The 16,948-nt window shown below is 47.2% G+C and overlaps 1 protein-coding gene across 1 annotated transcript in view; it reads right to left on the reverse strand.

Annotated features, from left to right (window-relative positions):
- Positions 1-3,907: 3,907 nt before the first annotated feature.
- The window catches only part of CCDC22 (CCC complex scaffolding subunit CCDC22), a 34,060-nt gene continuing 21,019 nt past the window's right edge, over positions 3,908-16,948 (reverse strand). Inside the window, exons 7-17 of the mRNA XM_083158806.1 lie at positions 11,544-11,750; positions 10,179-10,244; positions 9,119-9,226; positions 8,923-9,042; positions 8,452-8,568; positions 7,438-7,539; positions 7,150-7,257; positions 6,181-6,276; positions 6,032-6,091; positions 5,631-5,705; positions 3,908-4,462 (exon numbers count right to left, since the gene is read on the reverse strand). Coding sequence (XP_083014932.1) covers positions 4,349-4,462; positions 5,631-5,705; positions 6,032-6,091; positions 6,181-6,276; positions 7,150-7,257; positions 7,438-7,539; positions 8,452-8,568; positions 8,923-9,042; positions 9,119-9,226; positions 10,179-10,244; positions 11,544-11,750 — 1,173 coding nt within the window. The 3' untranslated portion in view covers positions 3,908-4,348. The remainder of the gene's footprint in view (positions 4,463-5,630; positions 5,706-6,031; positions 6,092-6,180; positions 6,277-7,149; positions 7,258-7,437; positions 7,540-8,451; positions 8,569-8,922; positions 9,043-9,118; positions 9,227-10,178; positions 10,245-11,543; positions 11,751-16,948) is intronic.

Below are 16,948 nucleotides of genomic sequence, written 5' to 3' on the forward strand. Positions count from 1 at the left end.
TGTGCTGGTCCTGTGTCCGCCTCTATGCCTGAATACAACAGCTAATTAACCGCTTGGTTACACATGATGTTAGCCTTTTCCCTGCCTGAGCTAACATTGCCGTATGCTCTGTCCAAGGCCCACTGTAACAATCTAAAGTAATGTAAAGTTCCACATCAGCCAATGTTACTTTACGCTCTTGTTCACTTGTAGACTGTAGAGGTTAAACGTCCATATTTTTGGTTCTATGATAGTATAACTTCAGTCTTCACAATAAGATTCCTGATACCTAACTGTGAAGTAACCCATAGCAACCAGTTACTAAAGTAGAAGATGTCTAGACACAGGAATGTGGTTATAGACTGGGGACTTGGTAACAGCTGGGTGCAATGGACCCTTGAGGCCACCCCAAAGCAGGATGTGCAACATTATTGTGATCTTACATCCAGTCCAAGGAACTTGCGTCTTTGTTCAGGTGTGTCTTGCAAATGGAGATTCCATCCCCCGTAAATATATACGGGGTGTGCAAATATATACGGGAGATGCACAAATGTTTTTTTCAAAGAACTGACTTGAAGGAGCAGCTTAACCAGTCCGAAGCCAGTAAGTCTTATACACACGGAATGAAGGTATCTACCGCAGCATCCAGCATCTCAAAACAAATCCCATGCATCCTGTGCTTCATTTGTGGGAACACAAAGAAGTTGCAGGGGGGGGGGGGGGTGGAAGCCCTATATACGGAGGATGATCAAGCTCCTGTTTATATTCATCGTCCAGAAAATCCAACACTTTCCTAGATTTGTCGACAAGCGCAGAGTTGTAATTAAAAGGGCACCAGGAGTGTGAGTTCTTGGATGTTGCCTTATAATGGCCTCTAGTGCTTGTTCCATGCATTGGTTGGTGTACCAGTCCCCAGTGAAGATGCGCTGTGGCATGAGTTATGGTAGCTACATGACCAGTCTTGGCTACAAATACAGGCCCTTATTCTGGTCCGTTCGCACGGGGACCGATGGTGGGCATGTGTTTGCCGGGGCGCGTGGGGCATAGTCGTGACCATGGGAACGCCCAGCGTTTCATGGGCATTCCCATCAAAATGCTAGGCGTTCCCATGGAAATTGTCCGGTGACTGGGTGCTCAGCTGACATCACTGATGTCAGCTGCCCTCCCACTTCCTGCCGAATGCCCACCCACAACTAAGGTTACCTGAGAGTAACCTTAGATGTGCATGTGCCTTTCACATCATTCGATGGTCGGCAACCATCGAATGATGTGGGTGTTCCCCCACAGCCTGCGAATGGATGTTTATGTAAAATATCCACTCGCAGTGTGCGAGGGGGAGGCTGGCGTACCAGCATTCGCAGGGTGGTATCTGGTGGACTCGCAAGGCCGCAAATTCAATCACAATAACCCCCACAGTCATCTTCTGCTTGGTCACACTGCGCTCATGTTGGATCTTCAGTGGTGGTCCACCTTCAACTGGTCCACTTGGCTCAAAACTGTAGATCCAGGATTCATCACCATTTATGATCTCCCAGAATTGGAGTGACCACCATCAAGTCTGGCCAAGTTCCCTGATCCTCCTTCAAATCTGGAGTCGGTTTATGGGGAACCAGAAACCTTGCTCAGGTCCAGTTTTTCATGGAGTATCAAGGGGTAGGATCTCGCTTATTGCTTTCTTTAACTGGGCCACAGTCACAATGGCATCCCACACTGAGATCCTGCAAACCACTCAAGCACCGAGGTTTGTGTTGGTGCTTCCTTCCCAAAAGCAACTTGGAGTCGTCAAAACTTTCCGGCTTTTTGTTAATCAGAAATGACAGTTCACAAAAAGACTATCGGATTATGTATTCTCTACCTACACACTGCACATCTGCTGGAAATGAATTGTACACCTCTCATAATATCCAATTGGAGCATTTGTGTTGTCCAGTGTCTTCATTGTTTGTGCTTCTATGAGTAGGGATGGACATGGAAGGCATCAATGGAGAATCATTCAAAGTACTATCAATGAAAACCAAGAGAACACCATTGATGGTGTGAACCATTAGTGTCCCTCACAGGTGCGACCATGTGATTGCAATTGGTCAATCAGGGCAGGGCTAACTGATGCCACAATAGGGGGATGGGGCCAAATGATGTGTAAAGAGAGAACTAAAGACATTGATTAAAAAAAAACATTGACCATTGGAAGCAAAACAACGATATCCAAGTTTCTAATCAGACACAAAGATCATCATCTTTCTAGTGTTTTACATATTGGCGCTATCTCTGTTGGTTTTTATTATTATTATTATTATGATCCATAATTTGCCAAGAACAGAGATGGCTGAAGGCACTTTATCACTCTAATCTTAGGCCGATAACTATACCTGCACCCTGTAACACTATACACCAGGGGTGGCCGAACCAGTCCTCGAGATCTACCAACGGTCAACATTTTCCAGATCACCTAGCTGCTGCGCAGCTGTAGTCATTACTAACTGTCACATTTTCAAACATGCTGCATTCATTCCTACTGTAGATCCACAGGTTGCCTGAAAAACACAAACTGATGGTAGATCTTGAGGACAGGTGTGGCCACCCCTGCTATACACAGTAGGGTTTCCTAGGAGGAAGTAGGGATTGGCCTCAGAAAGCTTATACACAATTGTTTGGGTTTTTTTCCACCATGGATTCTGCCTAATCATCATACTGTATGTAACAATCAATGAATAGCCATTCAATGGTGTGGAATTGTTTGCATAAGCACTGGAGGGTTCCTATACGGACATCGGGGTGACTGTAATAACCAGCAACTTGCAGATATCGGCGAGTTTCCGGCAAGTGTCAATATTTAAAGGCAAAACCTGTTAAATTAATGCTCCATTAAAACATCCATCAGACACACAGAAGAAGGCAAATCGCAGGCTATGATATTTACCCCTATGGGCAGCATTAGAGTCTTCAATCATCAATAGTAGTCATTAGTTTATCCTTGTGGCGTACAAGGAGAATGACATTATAAACCAGCTCAAAATCATCAGAACAGTGTTGCCACCATCACCCTCATGGAATCAAATTGGAAAACCATCACCATCGAACAGAAAATATTCATGGTTACAAACAATCTCTTGAAAGAGATACAGATTCAGAGCTGCACCACCCCAATCTTTGCTACATGCATTATCAATATCCTTGATTTAGCACATACTACTTACTTAGTACCTTGTTAATTTAAATATACATCTGTGCTCAACCATGGATATCCTCAAACCTGGCCTGTAGGGTGCGTTGAGGACAGATTTAGGAAACTTTTGCCTTAGTATATAACTTTACTGAGGGGTAGTTCAGGTTTAATGTGGATTGTAGTTTAGCGAGGACTCCCTAAACTACAACCCGTGGTTTCCGTCAAGCTGGCCAAAAAACGTCCCAGGATTCCTACTGTTGGGACATTTCGACAGTCGGAATCCGGGATTGAATACAGCCCTAAGAAGCAAAACGGAGAAAAATTGAACAAAAGAATTGCAATAGTCTTGTGCCATATGGCACATAAAGGACAGGTGTATGAGGGCATCTGCTTATACAGAACATTTAGTCAATAGAGCTACAGCACATTATGGGGGGAATTCAATGGTTTTGGGTGTCTAATTTTCCTGTCTAAACAGGACTTTTTAGATGCCCAAACTATTGTCACAATACAATTGTTGTTTGGGTGCACATGCACATCACACACGACACCCAAACTGTTCCATTGTGCGATATACAAAAGGCTCAAGTCTGACTTTGGACATCTAAACTACCGCGCCGAGTTTGCACACATTTTGTGTCGCACCTACACTAGACATAAAAAAAATAGTTGTCTATGCCAAGTTTCTTGGACCCCACATAAGCAGTGGAGCCTATAGAAGGTTCTGGACAGGTAAAATGAAAGGTGACCACAATGCAGAAGAACAGCAAATGGAATATCTTCAATCTCCGTTTATAGAAATGATTTCATTTACATACATGAATGTTACAAAACTTTTTCTTCCATGTGTAAAAGCAACTTGTGTTTAACCGATCTTCCTTTAAAGAGGAAAAAATGGGAAGAGATTAGATCATCGCAGTGATCGTATTCTCCTTATGTAGGAAAACAAATTCAACTTCAGCGCCACTGCACATTTCTGCTGGATGCCAGATAGCTTGTTCTGCAGTGCCCTCTGCAGGTGGAAGTCTGAACAGCGCTGAAAGCACAACATGTGCAAACATTGTTTAATTAGTGAGGGAAATAAAGTCCACTTGTGTTACAGATGAGAATATAGTTGCATGAGAAATGTGCAGTCTATGTACAGGACAGGAAAGTAATTGAAATGGAGGCCGCAGTGAGGGGAGAATTAGGTGTCCAGCTTTCCTAAGTCTCCCTCACGCGACCTAGCAGTAGAGCGTTCTCCTGTTTAATGGCCTTGTAATCTTCCAAAATCTTCTGCAGATTACTGAGCGTTTTCTTAGCCGTCTCGGTCTCTATCTGCAAAGACAGACAAAGGGATCAGCAGCATGCTCACTTTTTTGTCAATCCAAAACCCAAATGATCCAACATGTGTTATTTATACCCCTTTCAGACATGCAACCTGGGAATTACCTGGCATTTTGACTGCTGGGTCATTTTCCCGGGTGCAGCCTGCGCCCTTTCACACGTACACAGCAGCAAATAACCGGGAGAAGCAGTTCTACATGGTAATTTGCTGAAAAACCCTGGGTCAACCTGGGTCATAAATCCCAGGTCCTCAACCCAGGTGAAAAGAAGGGTCGACCCTTTCAGACATAAATCCCGAGCTGATGCGTGTTCATGTATGTCTGAAAGGGGTATTACTGAACTGCAACTCCCAGCATGCTCTACTGTTCCAAACATGTTCAACCAAACCTATACCTCTTAGACCAGGTAACACAGAAGCATTGATTCTTTGTTTGTGAAGAAACCAAGTCCTAATTCACGTTGCCTCGGTAATCAGCGAAAATCCCAGCTTACCCCCCCCCCCCAGCGCTGAGCAAATGCCTGCAGTAGCATGTGAATGGATATGTTCGCTTACACATCTTTTCGCATGCGGCCGTACATGCGGAAAATCCTTCTACGGTCGCCGACCATTGAATGATTTTTCACAGGCTCGCAGATAGAAGTCAGTCCGAGCTGACTTTTATCTGGCCCAGAGATGACCGAACAGAGGCTGGGGCGCTGACGCCCTGTGACGTCAGCCGCCTGCCCCATGCACCGGCACGCCTACGTTCACATGCGTACACCCAGCATTTTTCTGAGCACACTCCAGCACCCTGGTCGCCTACTACCCCCCCCTCCTGTATGAACGCCTCAGTGACTGTTATAGTCACTGATGCTGTTCATACTTCAGCCCTGCACATGTGTATATTTACCAATACGCATGTGCGGGGCCACACAATGGGTGGGGAGCAATCCAACCTGAATCAGACCCTAAAAGCCATCATGACGAGGAGGTTATCGTCAGGTGCCAACAAGGGAAGATATAGCAATAATTTGAGCCACCCCTGTGGTGTGATTGGGGATTCAAGGAACTGGGACAATACTTGAAACAATATTCAGTAACCCAGGGAGACTGATTTTTTTGGTGTGAAAATTTCTACAGACTGAGAACATCGGACATGACAAATAGACCAAAAGTTACCTGTTCCTCCAGATCGCGGATTTCTCTCAGAATGGTCCCCGTGTCTTCTATGGTTTGGATTAGTTGACTACAGTTCTAGGGAGGAATGTAAATTGCAAACAGGTTAAATCACATAGGAATACATGGGAATAAACACGTAACATGAAATCACTGTGGAGTGCACCTTTCATCTAAAGACTGAGGCGGCGGCCATTTTGTCAAGAGAGATTGACATGACAGAGGCATCACCAGGCTGGGTCCTAGTAACCCTAATAGGAAATGGCATAGAATTACCACAAACTAGCAAGAAATAAATTTGTAATTAACTATGGTAAATCTACGACATTTGCTAAGAATACACAGCCACATCAATGTTGGTTACGCCCATGAAATAAGTGCCGGCACCTTAATTTCTCTCCTACCTCATGTAAGGCAGCCAGGTATTTATAGGCCTTTCTGACTAGATCATCTTTCTTGGCATCCTATAAAGAAAATATGAGTTATATGGGAATAGTGACCGTATACACAGGTATAGGTCTAAGTGAAAGTGGGGAAGGGTGGGGCTCTGTACCTTAAATACAAGCTCATCAGTCACCACAAAAGTTCGGTCGACTTTTCCAGTCAGGCTGTTTATTTCTTTCTGCAGTTCCTTAGTGTCCGAGAGGATCTGTAATGAAGGATGGTACAAATTATTTCAGAACGTTGTGGAGGTTCAAAAATCACATAGTGGGCAAAACTATGTTGCACTGCAGGTTGGGCAGATGTAACGTGCACAGAGAGTAAAGGTGTCCATACACTGAGGCAATTTGGTCTGATTTTGACTGATTGCGAACAATCAGGCCGTTAAATCCAACCAAATCGCCTCTCCCTGACATGCCGTAGGGGCCTGCTGCTCGTCCGACCACCCGTCCTGGGACCTCCCTCCTGGCGGCGAGGGAGGCGGGAAGCAGGGACTTATGGGAACCATCACAACGGATCGCATGCGTCCCTGCCGCCGGGAAGGTCCTGGCGCCTTGCCAGGGTATCGGGTGTCCAAACACTGCTGCGAGACCTCGCAGCAGTGTATGGGCACCTTTAGATTTGGATGGGGTGTATTCAAACTGATACCTAATTTGCAGTGTAAAAATAAAGCAGCCAGTATTTACCCTGCACAGAAACAAAATAACTCACCTTCAATCCCGGACGCCATTTCCGCAACGGAAATAGTGTCCTCACCTATTCAATGCGGCGGTTTCCGACAAAACAGATCCGACTTTAAAACAAGTTGGAACTGTGTTGTCGGAAATTGCCGCGGATTGTCGAATTCTCAGCGTTTTTTTTTTATCAATCCGCAACCGCTTTAGCCGATCCGCAGAGTTTCCAACACTCGACGGCTGGGACATTAAATTCCGGCTGTTGAGTTACAGTTGAGTGTAACGAAAACGGCCCGGAATCCAGGAATGAATACCCCCATTAATCACTGAGCCAGTATTTTGCTTAATTAGTGTAAACGTAGTAACGACTATTTAGACAGCACGATAAGGGCCAGGAATGACATTACCTTAGTGATGTCCTCCTTTTGCTTCTTAATATTGCTTACAATCTCTAGGATGCGCTGAGTGTAGGCTGCACGAGAGACCTCCTTGGGGAGAGACTCATACTCCGACACCTTTAGGGAGACACAGGGACACATTATCCAAAATGCTTTATATGGTTTAGTGAAATACAAATGGTGGACACTTATAAAACTGCCCCATGGACAGCAAAGCAGAGTGGCAGATATTGACCAATCAGCTGTAGACCGTTACATAGGTCCCCCCGCCCCGCTCGCCCGATTCAGCGCGCTCACCAGCTGCTTGTACAGCTCCTCCTTGCGCTTGGCTTCATCAGCTGCTCCTCGGATTTTCTCATATAAATCTTTGACATCTTTCATCCAGCGTGAAGACTCATCCTAGGAGAGACGGCACAATGTGATCCTCACATCTAACCACACATTCAACTTTTATACGATACTAGCTGAGGTACCCGGCATTGCTCGGGTTTGGTTGTGCAATTAGCGTTACTTGCACTTTATCCTTCTTTTGTTTTAAGCTTAAGCTTAAAAGTGTGCGAATCCCTTTTTTGGGCCCCCAGAGGGGTCGGGATTGTGGGTCTAAGTGGCCCTGAACCTAATCTGAACCCAATCAATGTCCTTTACCCCCTCTACGTTATGCAACTTTGCCATATATTGCTTCCTTAACCCACTTTGTGTAGTGTCCGGACCACTTTTTGGGACCCACAAGGAGGAGCTCGGGGTGTTTTACCCCCACAGTATTTTGTTCCAGATTGAAAGTTATAGGTGTACCAAGTTTGGTGTAAATTGCTCCAGGCATTGCTTCACTGGCCCAGTTTGGGCAGTGACCGGACCCCTTTTTGGTTTTAAACTGGAAACAATAATTAGAGGTGATTATTATTGTTCCCAAAGGGGACTAACCCCTGGGAACTACTGAAGACAGTTTTCCGGGGGCTGCAGAATTCCAGAGCTATAGCAGTTAACCGTACGGATCTATAAGAAGTGACTAGCGGCATCCTACTGGTCTGCCACGCCACACCCTAACACAAGGACGAGAGCAGAGAGTCCATTTCTAAAAGTACCCAACACAAAACCAATGAATATTCAAGGCTGCTATTACCTTGTAATGCCAATGGAATAGCTTTAGACATGGAAGGAACATGGCATAGCATACCTCAGTTATATCACTGGTTACTAGTGAACTGTACACGTGCATTCCCATGCGGAACGGTTCTACCTGCCAAGTGGCTGGTGCTATTATGAATAGGTCATGTGTTCACTTTGATCGCTGTCGACGGTAATGACCCATACCTCTTTCTCCTGGTGGGCTCTCCTCATCTCTCGGTACTCCTCCACCAGACGAACGCGATGCGTCTCCCACTGACCGACAAGGTTCACCATCCGGAGGGTACTGCCGTCTACCATAGCCTGCAAACAGGTGGATGTTTTGTTTTAAGTGACTATTAAGCATTTTCAGAACATGAGAACAGTCAGAAATGCCTGCTATTAAAGCGTATATCCGTCAAAAATATGTATCTGCTGAGGAAGTCTGTAAAGGGTGAAACGCGTTGGTGGACATGCATATCAGTGCATAACGCTGGAAGAAGTAGTTCTAGTTTAGATCATGCCGACTTGCTTCAGGCTCCACGTAAGTTTACATAATGAGTTTGAAAGAGGACATGTAGGAGCTGACTGGTTGGTACATCTCCCCCATAGGTTGTTCTAGGCCGGGGTTATGATCATTTAAAGCCTGCATCTAGAATGGATTCTGGCCTGGATTACCTGTAACTTGGCGAGATTGTTGTCTGCATCCGGTAACAGTTCTACTGCTCTCTTCTTCACTCGGACCGAACTCTCCTTCTCCTCACAGCTCTGCTGCAGTTTTCCAGCCTCTGCCTCCACCTGCGTTAAGCAACCCCAATTATTTTACAGGGTAGATTGTCGCCTCTCTCACACCGCCCGCCTTGTGGCTTCCTACCTGAGTAAGGGTGAGATGAAGAAGTTTGGTGCTCTCCGTCAGCCCTTGGATCTCCTGCTCTATTTTCTGCTGTAAAGAGGTCAATTCCTGGTGTTCTGCATCCGCATCCTGGACAGTGAAAAATGGAGACATGTAAACATTGCAGAGGTGTCGAAAACAAGTCTGAAAAATAGTCCAATTGCTCCACTTATTTCTCCCTATTTTACATAAGCAGATCCTCGGTGTCCTGACAAGATTCTTGCCCAGCAGCTAAGTCTCATTTTATGATCTCTCCAAGTTTCCATTCATTTAGCCCATCTGGCCAACCTGTGGCTCTGCGGCTATTGTGAAACTACACATCCCAGCATGCATTGTCACAGTGTTAGCATTCTCTAATAGCAAGTCTGTGACAAGGCATGCTGGGACTTTTAGTTTCACAACAGCTGGAGAGCAACAGGTTGCCCAGGCCTGCATTTAGGTTGTTTGCATCGGCTAAAGACAACACTATTCATGAACAATAACATCAAATGCCAAATTTAAGGAGGAGGATAAATATATCTTCAGCTCCAATATAATGCTGCTGCCTCGTGGTGAAGTGTCATCTTAATGTATAGGCACATTGGGCAGCTGCAGAGGGCCAAACAATTCTATGGGCCTCCGAGAAGAGGCAGGTGGTGTCACCCAATTTGAGCAATGATGGAAAATTCTCTACCACCCTCCTAGCCTGCAGCCAGATAGTGAATTGCTATCTGCGTGCCGATTGGTGAATGTCTGGAGCTTTCCACCAATCAGCGTGCTGACAAAACTGATTCCCATGAAGGGACAGAGGTGGAACTACCATTGGTGCGCAGGTGCATTGCACCAGGGCCCCTGATGACTAAGGTGCCCACTGCTGCCCAAACCAGCAATAAGATATTGTGAGTTAATGAGTTATTGGGTTGGGGTGGAGGAGGGGGTCTAAATGATACTTTTGCACCTGGGCCCACAACTCACAAGGTCCGCCCTGTGAAGTGCATTACGTTACCCAGGGCCTACAATACTGTTAAGATGGCCCTGACACAAGAAATGTATTTTTCCATACCTGCGCATCTTTCTTAGGAAGACTTTCAGCTGCTCTTTGCATCTGTTCTGTTAATATTTGGGGATCCTGAAAAAGGACAAAGAAAAAAAAAAAAGAAAGAGGAAAACAAATGATATTGTATTATAAGTGGAATTATATTCCATGAATGTTTGTTTTAATACATTAAATACGTTTTTTCTTTACTTTTCTGTAAGTAACATTCTAGTTCTCTATCCCAAACTATTTGGGTACCTGCTAGCAAGATTATTTTTATGCGGCAGCGGCTAATATGTGGCGGTGGGTGAAAAAAAAAGTTATCGGTTTCTAAACGACAGTGGCAGTAATAAAATATACGCTACTTGTCTGTCTTGCATTTCCTAGGCCTAATTGAGACCTGACCGCTAGGCACATTGTTTGAATATGGAAAAAAACATGCTGCTCTGCAGGTGGGACAGATGTAAAAGGTGCAGAGAGTTAGATTTGGGTGGGGTGTGTTCAAACTAAATTCTAAATTGCAGTGTTAAGAATAAAGCAGTCAGTATTTACCCTGCTAAGAAACAAAGGGGCAGATGTATTAACCAGCGTTAAGTGCAAAAATGCACTTAACGCTGGTTAACTGGGGGGGGATTACGTCTGTCCCTAATGTATTACTAGCGCACCTAACGTGCGCTAGTGACAGCCCGCCGAGTTACGCTCGGCGGGGCTGTCCCCTGCAATCCCCCCCAGGGATTAACGGCCGGGGTGATGTATTAACAGCCTTCAAGGCGTTAATTCACCCCGGCCGCTTCGCCAGCTCAGGGCTAGCGTTGTCCTATCCCCCACTATGGGGACAACGCTAGCCCTGCGTCTGGCTTGGGCTGCGCTGGAGATCTCGCGGTTTTTGCGAGATCTCGCGCATGCCCAGTGCGGCCGGCCGGGGGACAGGAGATAGCGCATCAGTATTAACTGATGCGCTATCTCCAGAAAGGGACATCGCCGAAGGGGGGAGTTAACGCTCCCCCGCTTCGGCAGACAAGATGTTAATACATCTTGTCGATGTCCCTTCCTGCTTCGCCTCGCTATTGAGGCGAAGCAGGAAGTATCATAGCGGCGCGATAAGCGCTGCTATGATACATCTGCCCCAAAATAACTCCCCCAAATCTAACTTTCTCTGCACATCTCCCCCAACCTGCAGTGCAGCATGGTTTTGCCCATTTTCAAACAAAATGTGCCCTGTGATCAGGTCCGAATTAGGGCCACTGTAACATAAACAACCATTAGCAGTTTCAACATTTTTTTTTTTTTTTGAAAAAATAAGGTTAAACTAGATTAGTAGTGAAGGTTCAGAACATATACGTGATAAGGCTGGCTATGGATTTCCAGTGTTATCGGAGAATAAAGCGTCACCTGCTGGTGGGTGAATTTCTGGGCGTGAGTGAATCTGGAGCCTTTGTTCTGATTGGCTGCTCCCTCTACGGTGAAAGCTTTCAGCATTTCCACCAGGTCTTGTGTGGATGGGACTGGAAGATGGTTCTCTGTGAGCTGCTGGCTGCACTGGCGCAGCTGGTCCTGGATGCGTTTCTGCAGCCGCTGGCGTTTCCGGTTGCGGTACTCCTGTCAGGATTTAAAACACATTAAGATAAATGGCAAGTTTTACCTATTAACGGATTTATTTCCAGGTTCACTCCATGAAATGAGTACATAAGGCACTCAAGGCAAGCTATATAAGTCAGCTATTCTTATGCGTTTATTTACAAGGGTGTGGTACAGAAGATCTAAACCAGGCATGTCTAAACTATGGCCCTCCAGATGTTGTGAAACTACAAGTCCCATCATGCTTTGCCGCAGCCTTGCTATTAGAGAACGCAAAAACTATGGCAAGGCATTCTGGGATGTGTAGTTTCACAACAGCTGGAGGGCCACAGCTTGGACATGCCTGATCTAAACAGTCTCTAGATCGACCCCATATGGTTAAATAGTTGACATTGTGAAAAATTAACCCCCCACCAAAAAAATAAAAAACTTCTGTCGACCATGGTGATGTCAACATGTTGTACCTGTCGAGCTTAAGCACGGTCTAAATTTTTCGTGTTGACCTTTTGATCATGTTAACTTTGTATGACTGTTGATATAATGCATGTCGACCAAATGGGGTCAACTGAGACACCGTATACACCAGAAACTTACAATTTACTAAGATGAGAGTTCTATTGAAGATGGGATTTTACCCATAGAAACCAGATTCTACCTTCTAGAACAGTGATGGCTAACCTTGACACTCCAGCTGTTGTTGAACTACACATCCCAGCATGCTCTGCTACAGTTTTGCTATTTGGCCATGCTAAAAATTATGTTGGGCATGCTGGGATGTGTAGTTCAACAGCAGCTGGTGTGTCAAGGTTAGCCATCACTGTTCTAGAAGGTACTAAATAAATAAAAAGTAGAACCTGATTGGTTGCTATGGGCAACTTCCCATTCAATAGAACTTCTATCTTATACCCCTTTTACACCGCTGAAAAATCCGGGTCAGCGGCGGGTCTGACCCGGATCTGCGGCGGTGTAAATGGGGTCAAGCTTTGTCCATTTACACGTGTCCTCTACCCGGGTAGAACACGGTTAGGACCAGTGTAGAGGCCAGTGTAAATGGTCCCGCTGTGGGTTGAGGCAGCAGCAGTGGGGTCCGTGCACAGCATGTAGCGCTGGGGAGGAAGCTGGGTCCCTGCGGCGAAAGGGTAGTCAGTGGCGGGGTCCCTGGGAACTAGTAGCGCTTCCCATTTGCCGCAGGGACCACGCTGCTGACTGGCCAGGGGTGTGGACGGCTTTCCATAGCACAGAGCTATGCAAACCCGTCCTCAAAGCCGCTCATCTGCTGGTAATACAAGCAGATGAATGGCTTTCCCGGTGATGATGTGGGAGCGCGCATCACCGCTCACCACCAGGCGGCTGTGAGCTGAAAGCCGCTCAAACTTGCTGTTTTGAGTGGCTTTCAGCTCCAAATCGCTCAGTGTGTATGGGCCTTAGACTAAACTACAACTCATAATAATGAAAAGGCAATCTATTAACAGTCCCTAGCTTCTAGTGAATGAATAGGCTACACCTTAATACAGGGGTGCGCAATTATTTTGGCCGCGGGGGCCACTTAACAATTCCAGTAAATATTTGCGGGGCGCACACAAAATTCATATTGCGCCACACTGTATGAGCTCAAATTCTATATATAGAAAAACAGGATGCCATACTTGTTTTGTAGGAAGCAGCCAACCCACAGCACAGAGACAAGAGGAGAGCAGAGACGCTCTCTCTCTCTCCCATACGACACACGCTGCCTGGGATCCCGTCTCCTGCACAGCCTGTGTCTCAGCCTCTGGCATCTACCTAGCACACTATGGGACAGCTGTCGCTCTGCTGCCCTGCACTATTGCGCGGCGCAGACGGCTCAGCTGTCACTCAGGGCAGCAGAGAGCCAGGTTATGCAGCGCTGCTGAGAAAATTCCAGCCGGCTGCCCCCGTGTGGAGTGCAAAACATGTCCTCAGCGGCTTCGGGGGCCAGTCAAGATCGGATCGCGTGCCGCAGTATGCCCTCCCCTGCCCCAATACATTTTTGGTAGGCCCACAAAATGGCTTTCACAGATACTCTTGTAAGTGGAACTGTAACATAATACCATACAGTGGTATATTTATAATGGGTACAATGTGAATGGTGCACACGGGCCACTGATACCCAGGGGGTACCACAACACACACATTCTTTAATACTTACCCTCCTAAGGTGTGCAATGAAGCAGCAGCACTGCCGGAATCGCTGGAAAATGGGCACCTTGCAATTTTCGCAGCGGTTGCACATGCGCAGTAGAGTCCGTGCACACGAGTGTTTAGTCTCTACTGCGGCAATATAAAAACATGTTTCAAAATTTTATTCCCAAAAATGGTCGGGATCAGCAAACTGCTTTTTTAAAATAAAGAATTTCTCCAATGGTTCTAATCAGAAGATCCTGTTGGGGAATCAGGTAAACAGCTGCCTGCCTATAACTGCCTATGCCTTGCAAAACAGGGCCCCCAATATTTACCTGTCTGTTATTACACAGTCATTTTATAAAGGTTCCCAATTGTGATGGCAGCAGAATACATTGATGCTATATAAATAATTGTTAATAATAAGTAAGGTACTTGTTTCCTAGCACGGCACCCGTCGGGTCCATCGCATAACCATTAGTTAAGGTATGCGATGGGACCCGATCTGACCCGATCTTAGGGTTTTAAGAGCTGGTACTTGTGAGTTATCTGGGCGCCCGATTTAGAAATCGGGTCGGATCGGGCACATCGCATCGCATGCGACCAAATCGGATGCGATGCGATGGACCCGATTTTTCCATAGGATTCAATGTTAAATGGGCCTTAGAGCCCAAATAGTTACCCTGAACTCTGAAATGGCCCCCCCAATTGTTTACGGCACCCCACGATCAACGTCAACCCGAAGCGTGGCGAGCGCAGCGAGCCCGCGAGGGGCGGCGGTACGCGTCCTCCGACCTTTTCATGCCCTACTATCCACTAGGGCGTGGAGTGAGAATAGAATAGTGTGGCGAGCGCAGCGAGCCACCGAGCCCGAAGCGTGGCGAGCGCAGCGAGCCCCGCGAGGGGACGCGGATACCTTCACAGGTAAACGCGTCCCTTCGCGGGCTTCACAGGTGTCCGCGTCGCCATGGACACCTGTGAACCCCGCGAGGGGCCGCGTATAGCTGTGAAGGTATCCGCGTCCCCTCGCGGGGCTCGCTGCGCTCGCCACGCTTCGGGCTCGGTGGCTCGCTGCTCGTTCTCCTTTGCCATTGATGTAGGGAAACCATCTGGTCCTCCCACATCGATGGCAAAAGTATTCAACATCGGCCATAAACCATCGATGGTTTGAAATCATTGATGGTTGATGGGCATCCCTAGAACTGGAAGAGGGTGGGGGACAGTATGCAGCTCCCGGCAGTGGGTGAGCGTCTCCTCCCACTGGGAGGGAGTGAGGGTGCATGAGAGCAGGAAGCTGTATAATAGTGGTATGTGGGCAAGACATTAATAAAAGTTGTGGTGCTGGTGCAGAGGACCGTGGGGACACTTCTGGCAGTGGGGGAACCTGCAGCGCGGCAGCTAGGGACGGATTTCCCACCTAGGGGTGGCAGCTGCTTGTGGCGGTACAGGATTCCGCATTCTCACGGGGGTATGTGAAATGCAGGAGCGGGGTCGCAGGGGTCCGCTGGGGGGGGAATTGCCAGAAGGGGTCAGAGGGGTCCGCAAATCGCGGGGGGCTTGTATCGCAGGAAGGGGGGGGGATCCGCAAATTGCAGAGGGGGGTTGTTGGGGTCAGTATATTTCGGGAGGGGGTTGTGGGGGTCTGTGAATCGCGGGAGGGGCGCCGTGAATCGCGGGAGGGGGTGGGCACAGGAGGGGGGGGGGGAATTGTGGGGGTGTGTCTGTGCTGTGAATCACGGGAGGGGGTCCTCAAATCGCGCGAGGGGGGGCAGTGGATCGCAGGGGGAGCTAGAATCGCATGAGGGGGGCGCGAACCGCGGGAGGTCGCGAGGGGCTGCAAATCGCAGGAGGGGGGGGGGTGTAATGGTGGATGGTGGCTGTGGAGAAATGGTGGATGGTGGTCTTGTACTGTAGACCTGGCTGGGCGGGGGGAGGTGATGTCAAGGGGGTGGGGTGAGTAGAACACTGGTCTTTTCCTTAGGTGGGCGGGTTTGTGTATAACGCTGGGCGGGAACATTATACACATAGAACACTGGTCTTTTCCCTAGGGGGGGGCGGGTTTGTCTATCCCGCTGGGCGGGAACGTTATATACACAGGGGATGAGTGACAGATCTGGCTATTTATATATATAAGAGATATCAGACCCTGAGGGTAGATACCTAATATTACTTGGGAAATTGCAAAACAAGCCAGTTAAGATTGTCACGGTTTATACCCCAAACTCCAAACAATGCTCATTCATTAGGAACATTTGTAAACTGGTTCAATCCCATCGACAGGGATCAGTATTGATTGTGGGAGATTTCAATATGGTCTTAGACCAGAATATGGATAGGTCCTCCAGGCCCCATGACCCACGCCTTCCACCCCAACGAGATTAATCTAATCTCTTCAGACGCATCCTCCTAGAATATGATCTGTATGAGGTCTGGCGGGCAAGGAACCCATCCATAAGAGACTACACTTTCTTCTCATCAGTTCACCACACTTACTCTCGCATTGATTTAGCTTTATCGGATAAATGGATTGAAGGCTTCTATCCCGCCCATAACGTGGTCTGACCACTCTGCCATTAAACTTAGTTGGGACTGCTTCGAGAATAGACCCCCACCTAGTCCATGGCGTTTATCTGAACATCTACTTACCGACCCTGAAGCCAAACGCACCATCTCGGAATCCCTATCTCTCTATTTCGAAACCAATCAAATCAGTGACACATCTATCTCCACATTCTGGTGCGCTCTTAAAGCTGTAGTCCGAGGCTCCGCAATTCAGGCAGTGGCCCATATCCGCAAAAATTCCCAACAAACCCAGGCAGAATTGGAAGCCCGCCTAGTGGAACTAGAATCCAAACATAAAGGTGCCCCAGATAACAAAACGCTGTATCGTACATTACTACAGACACGCGAAGCTTGGAATGTTCATGCCCTGAAAGAGGTACAAAAAACCTCTTTAAACTGCAATAAAGATATTATGTACAAGGGGACAGGGCTGGTAGAATGCTAGCTAGGTAACTATGTGGGAAACAGGCAAAATAACTATTTCAAATATTCATGGGGTCAAACTCACAGACCCCTCA

The sequence above is a fragment of the Crinia signifera genome, chromosome 9 (genome assembly GCF_055691185.1).
Source record: "Crinia signifera chromosome 9, ASM5569118v1, whole genome shotgun sequence".
Classification (NCBI taxonomy): Eukaryota; Metazoa; Chordata; class Amphibia; order Anura; family Myobatrachidae; genus Crinia; species Crinia signifera.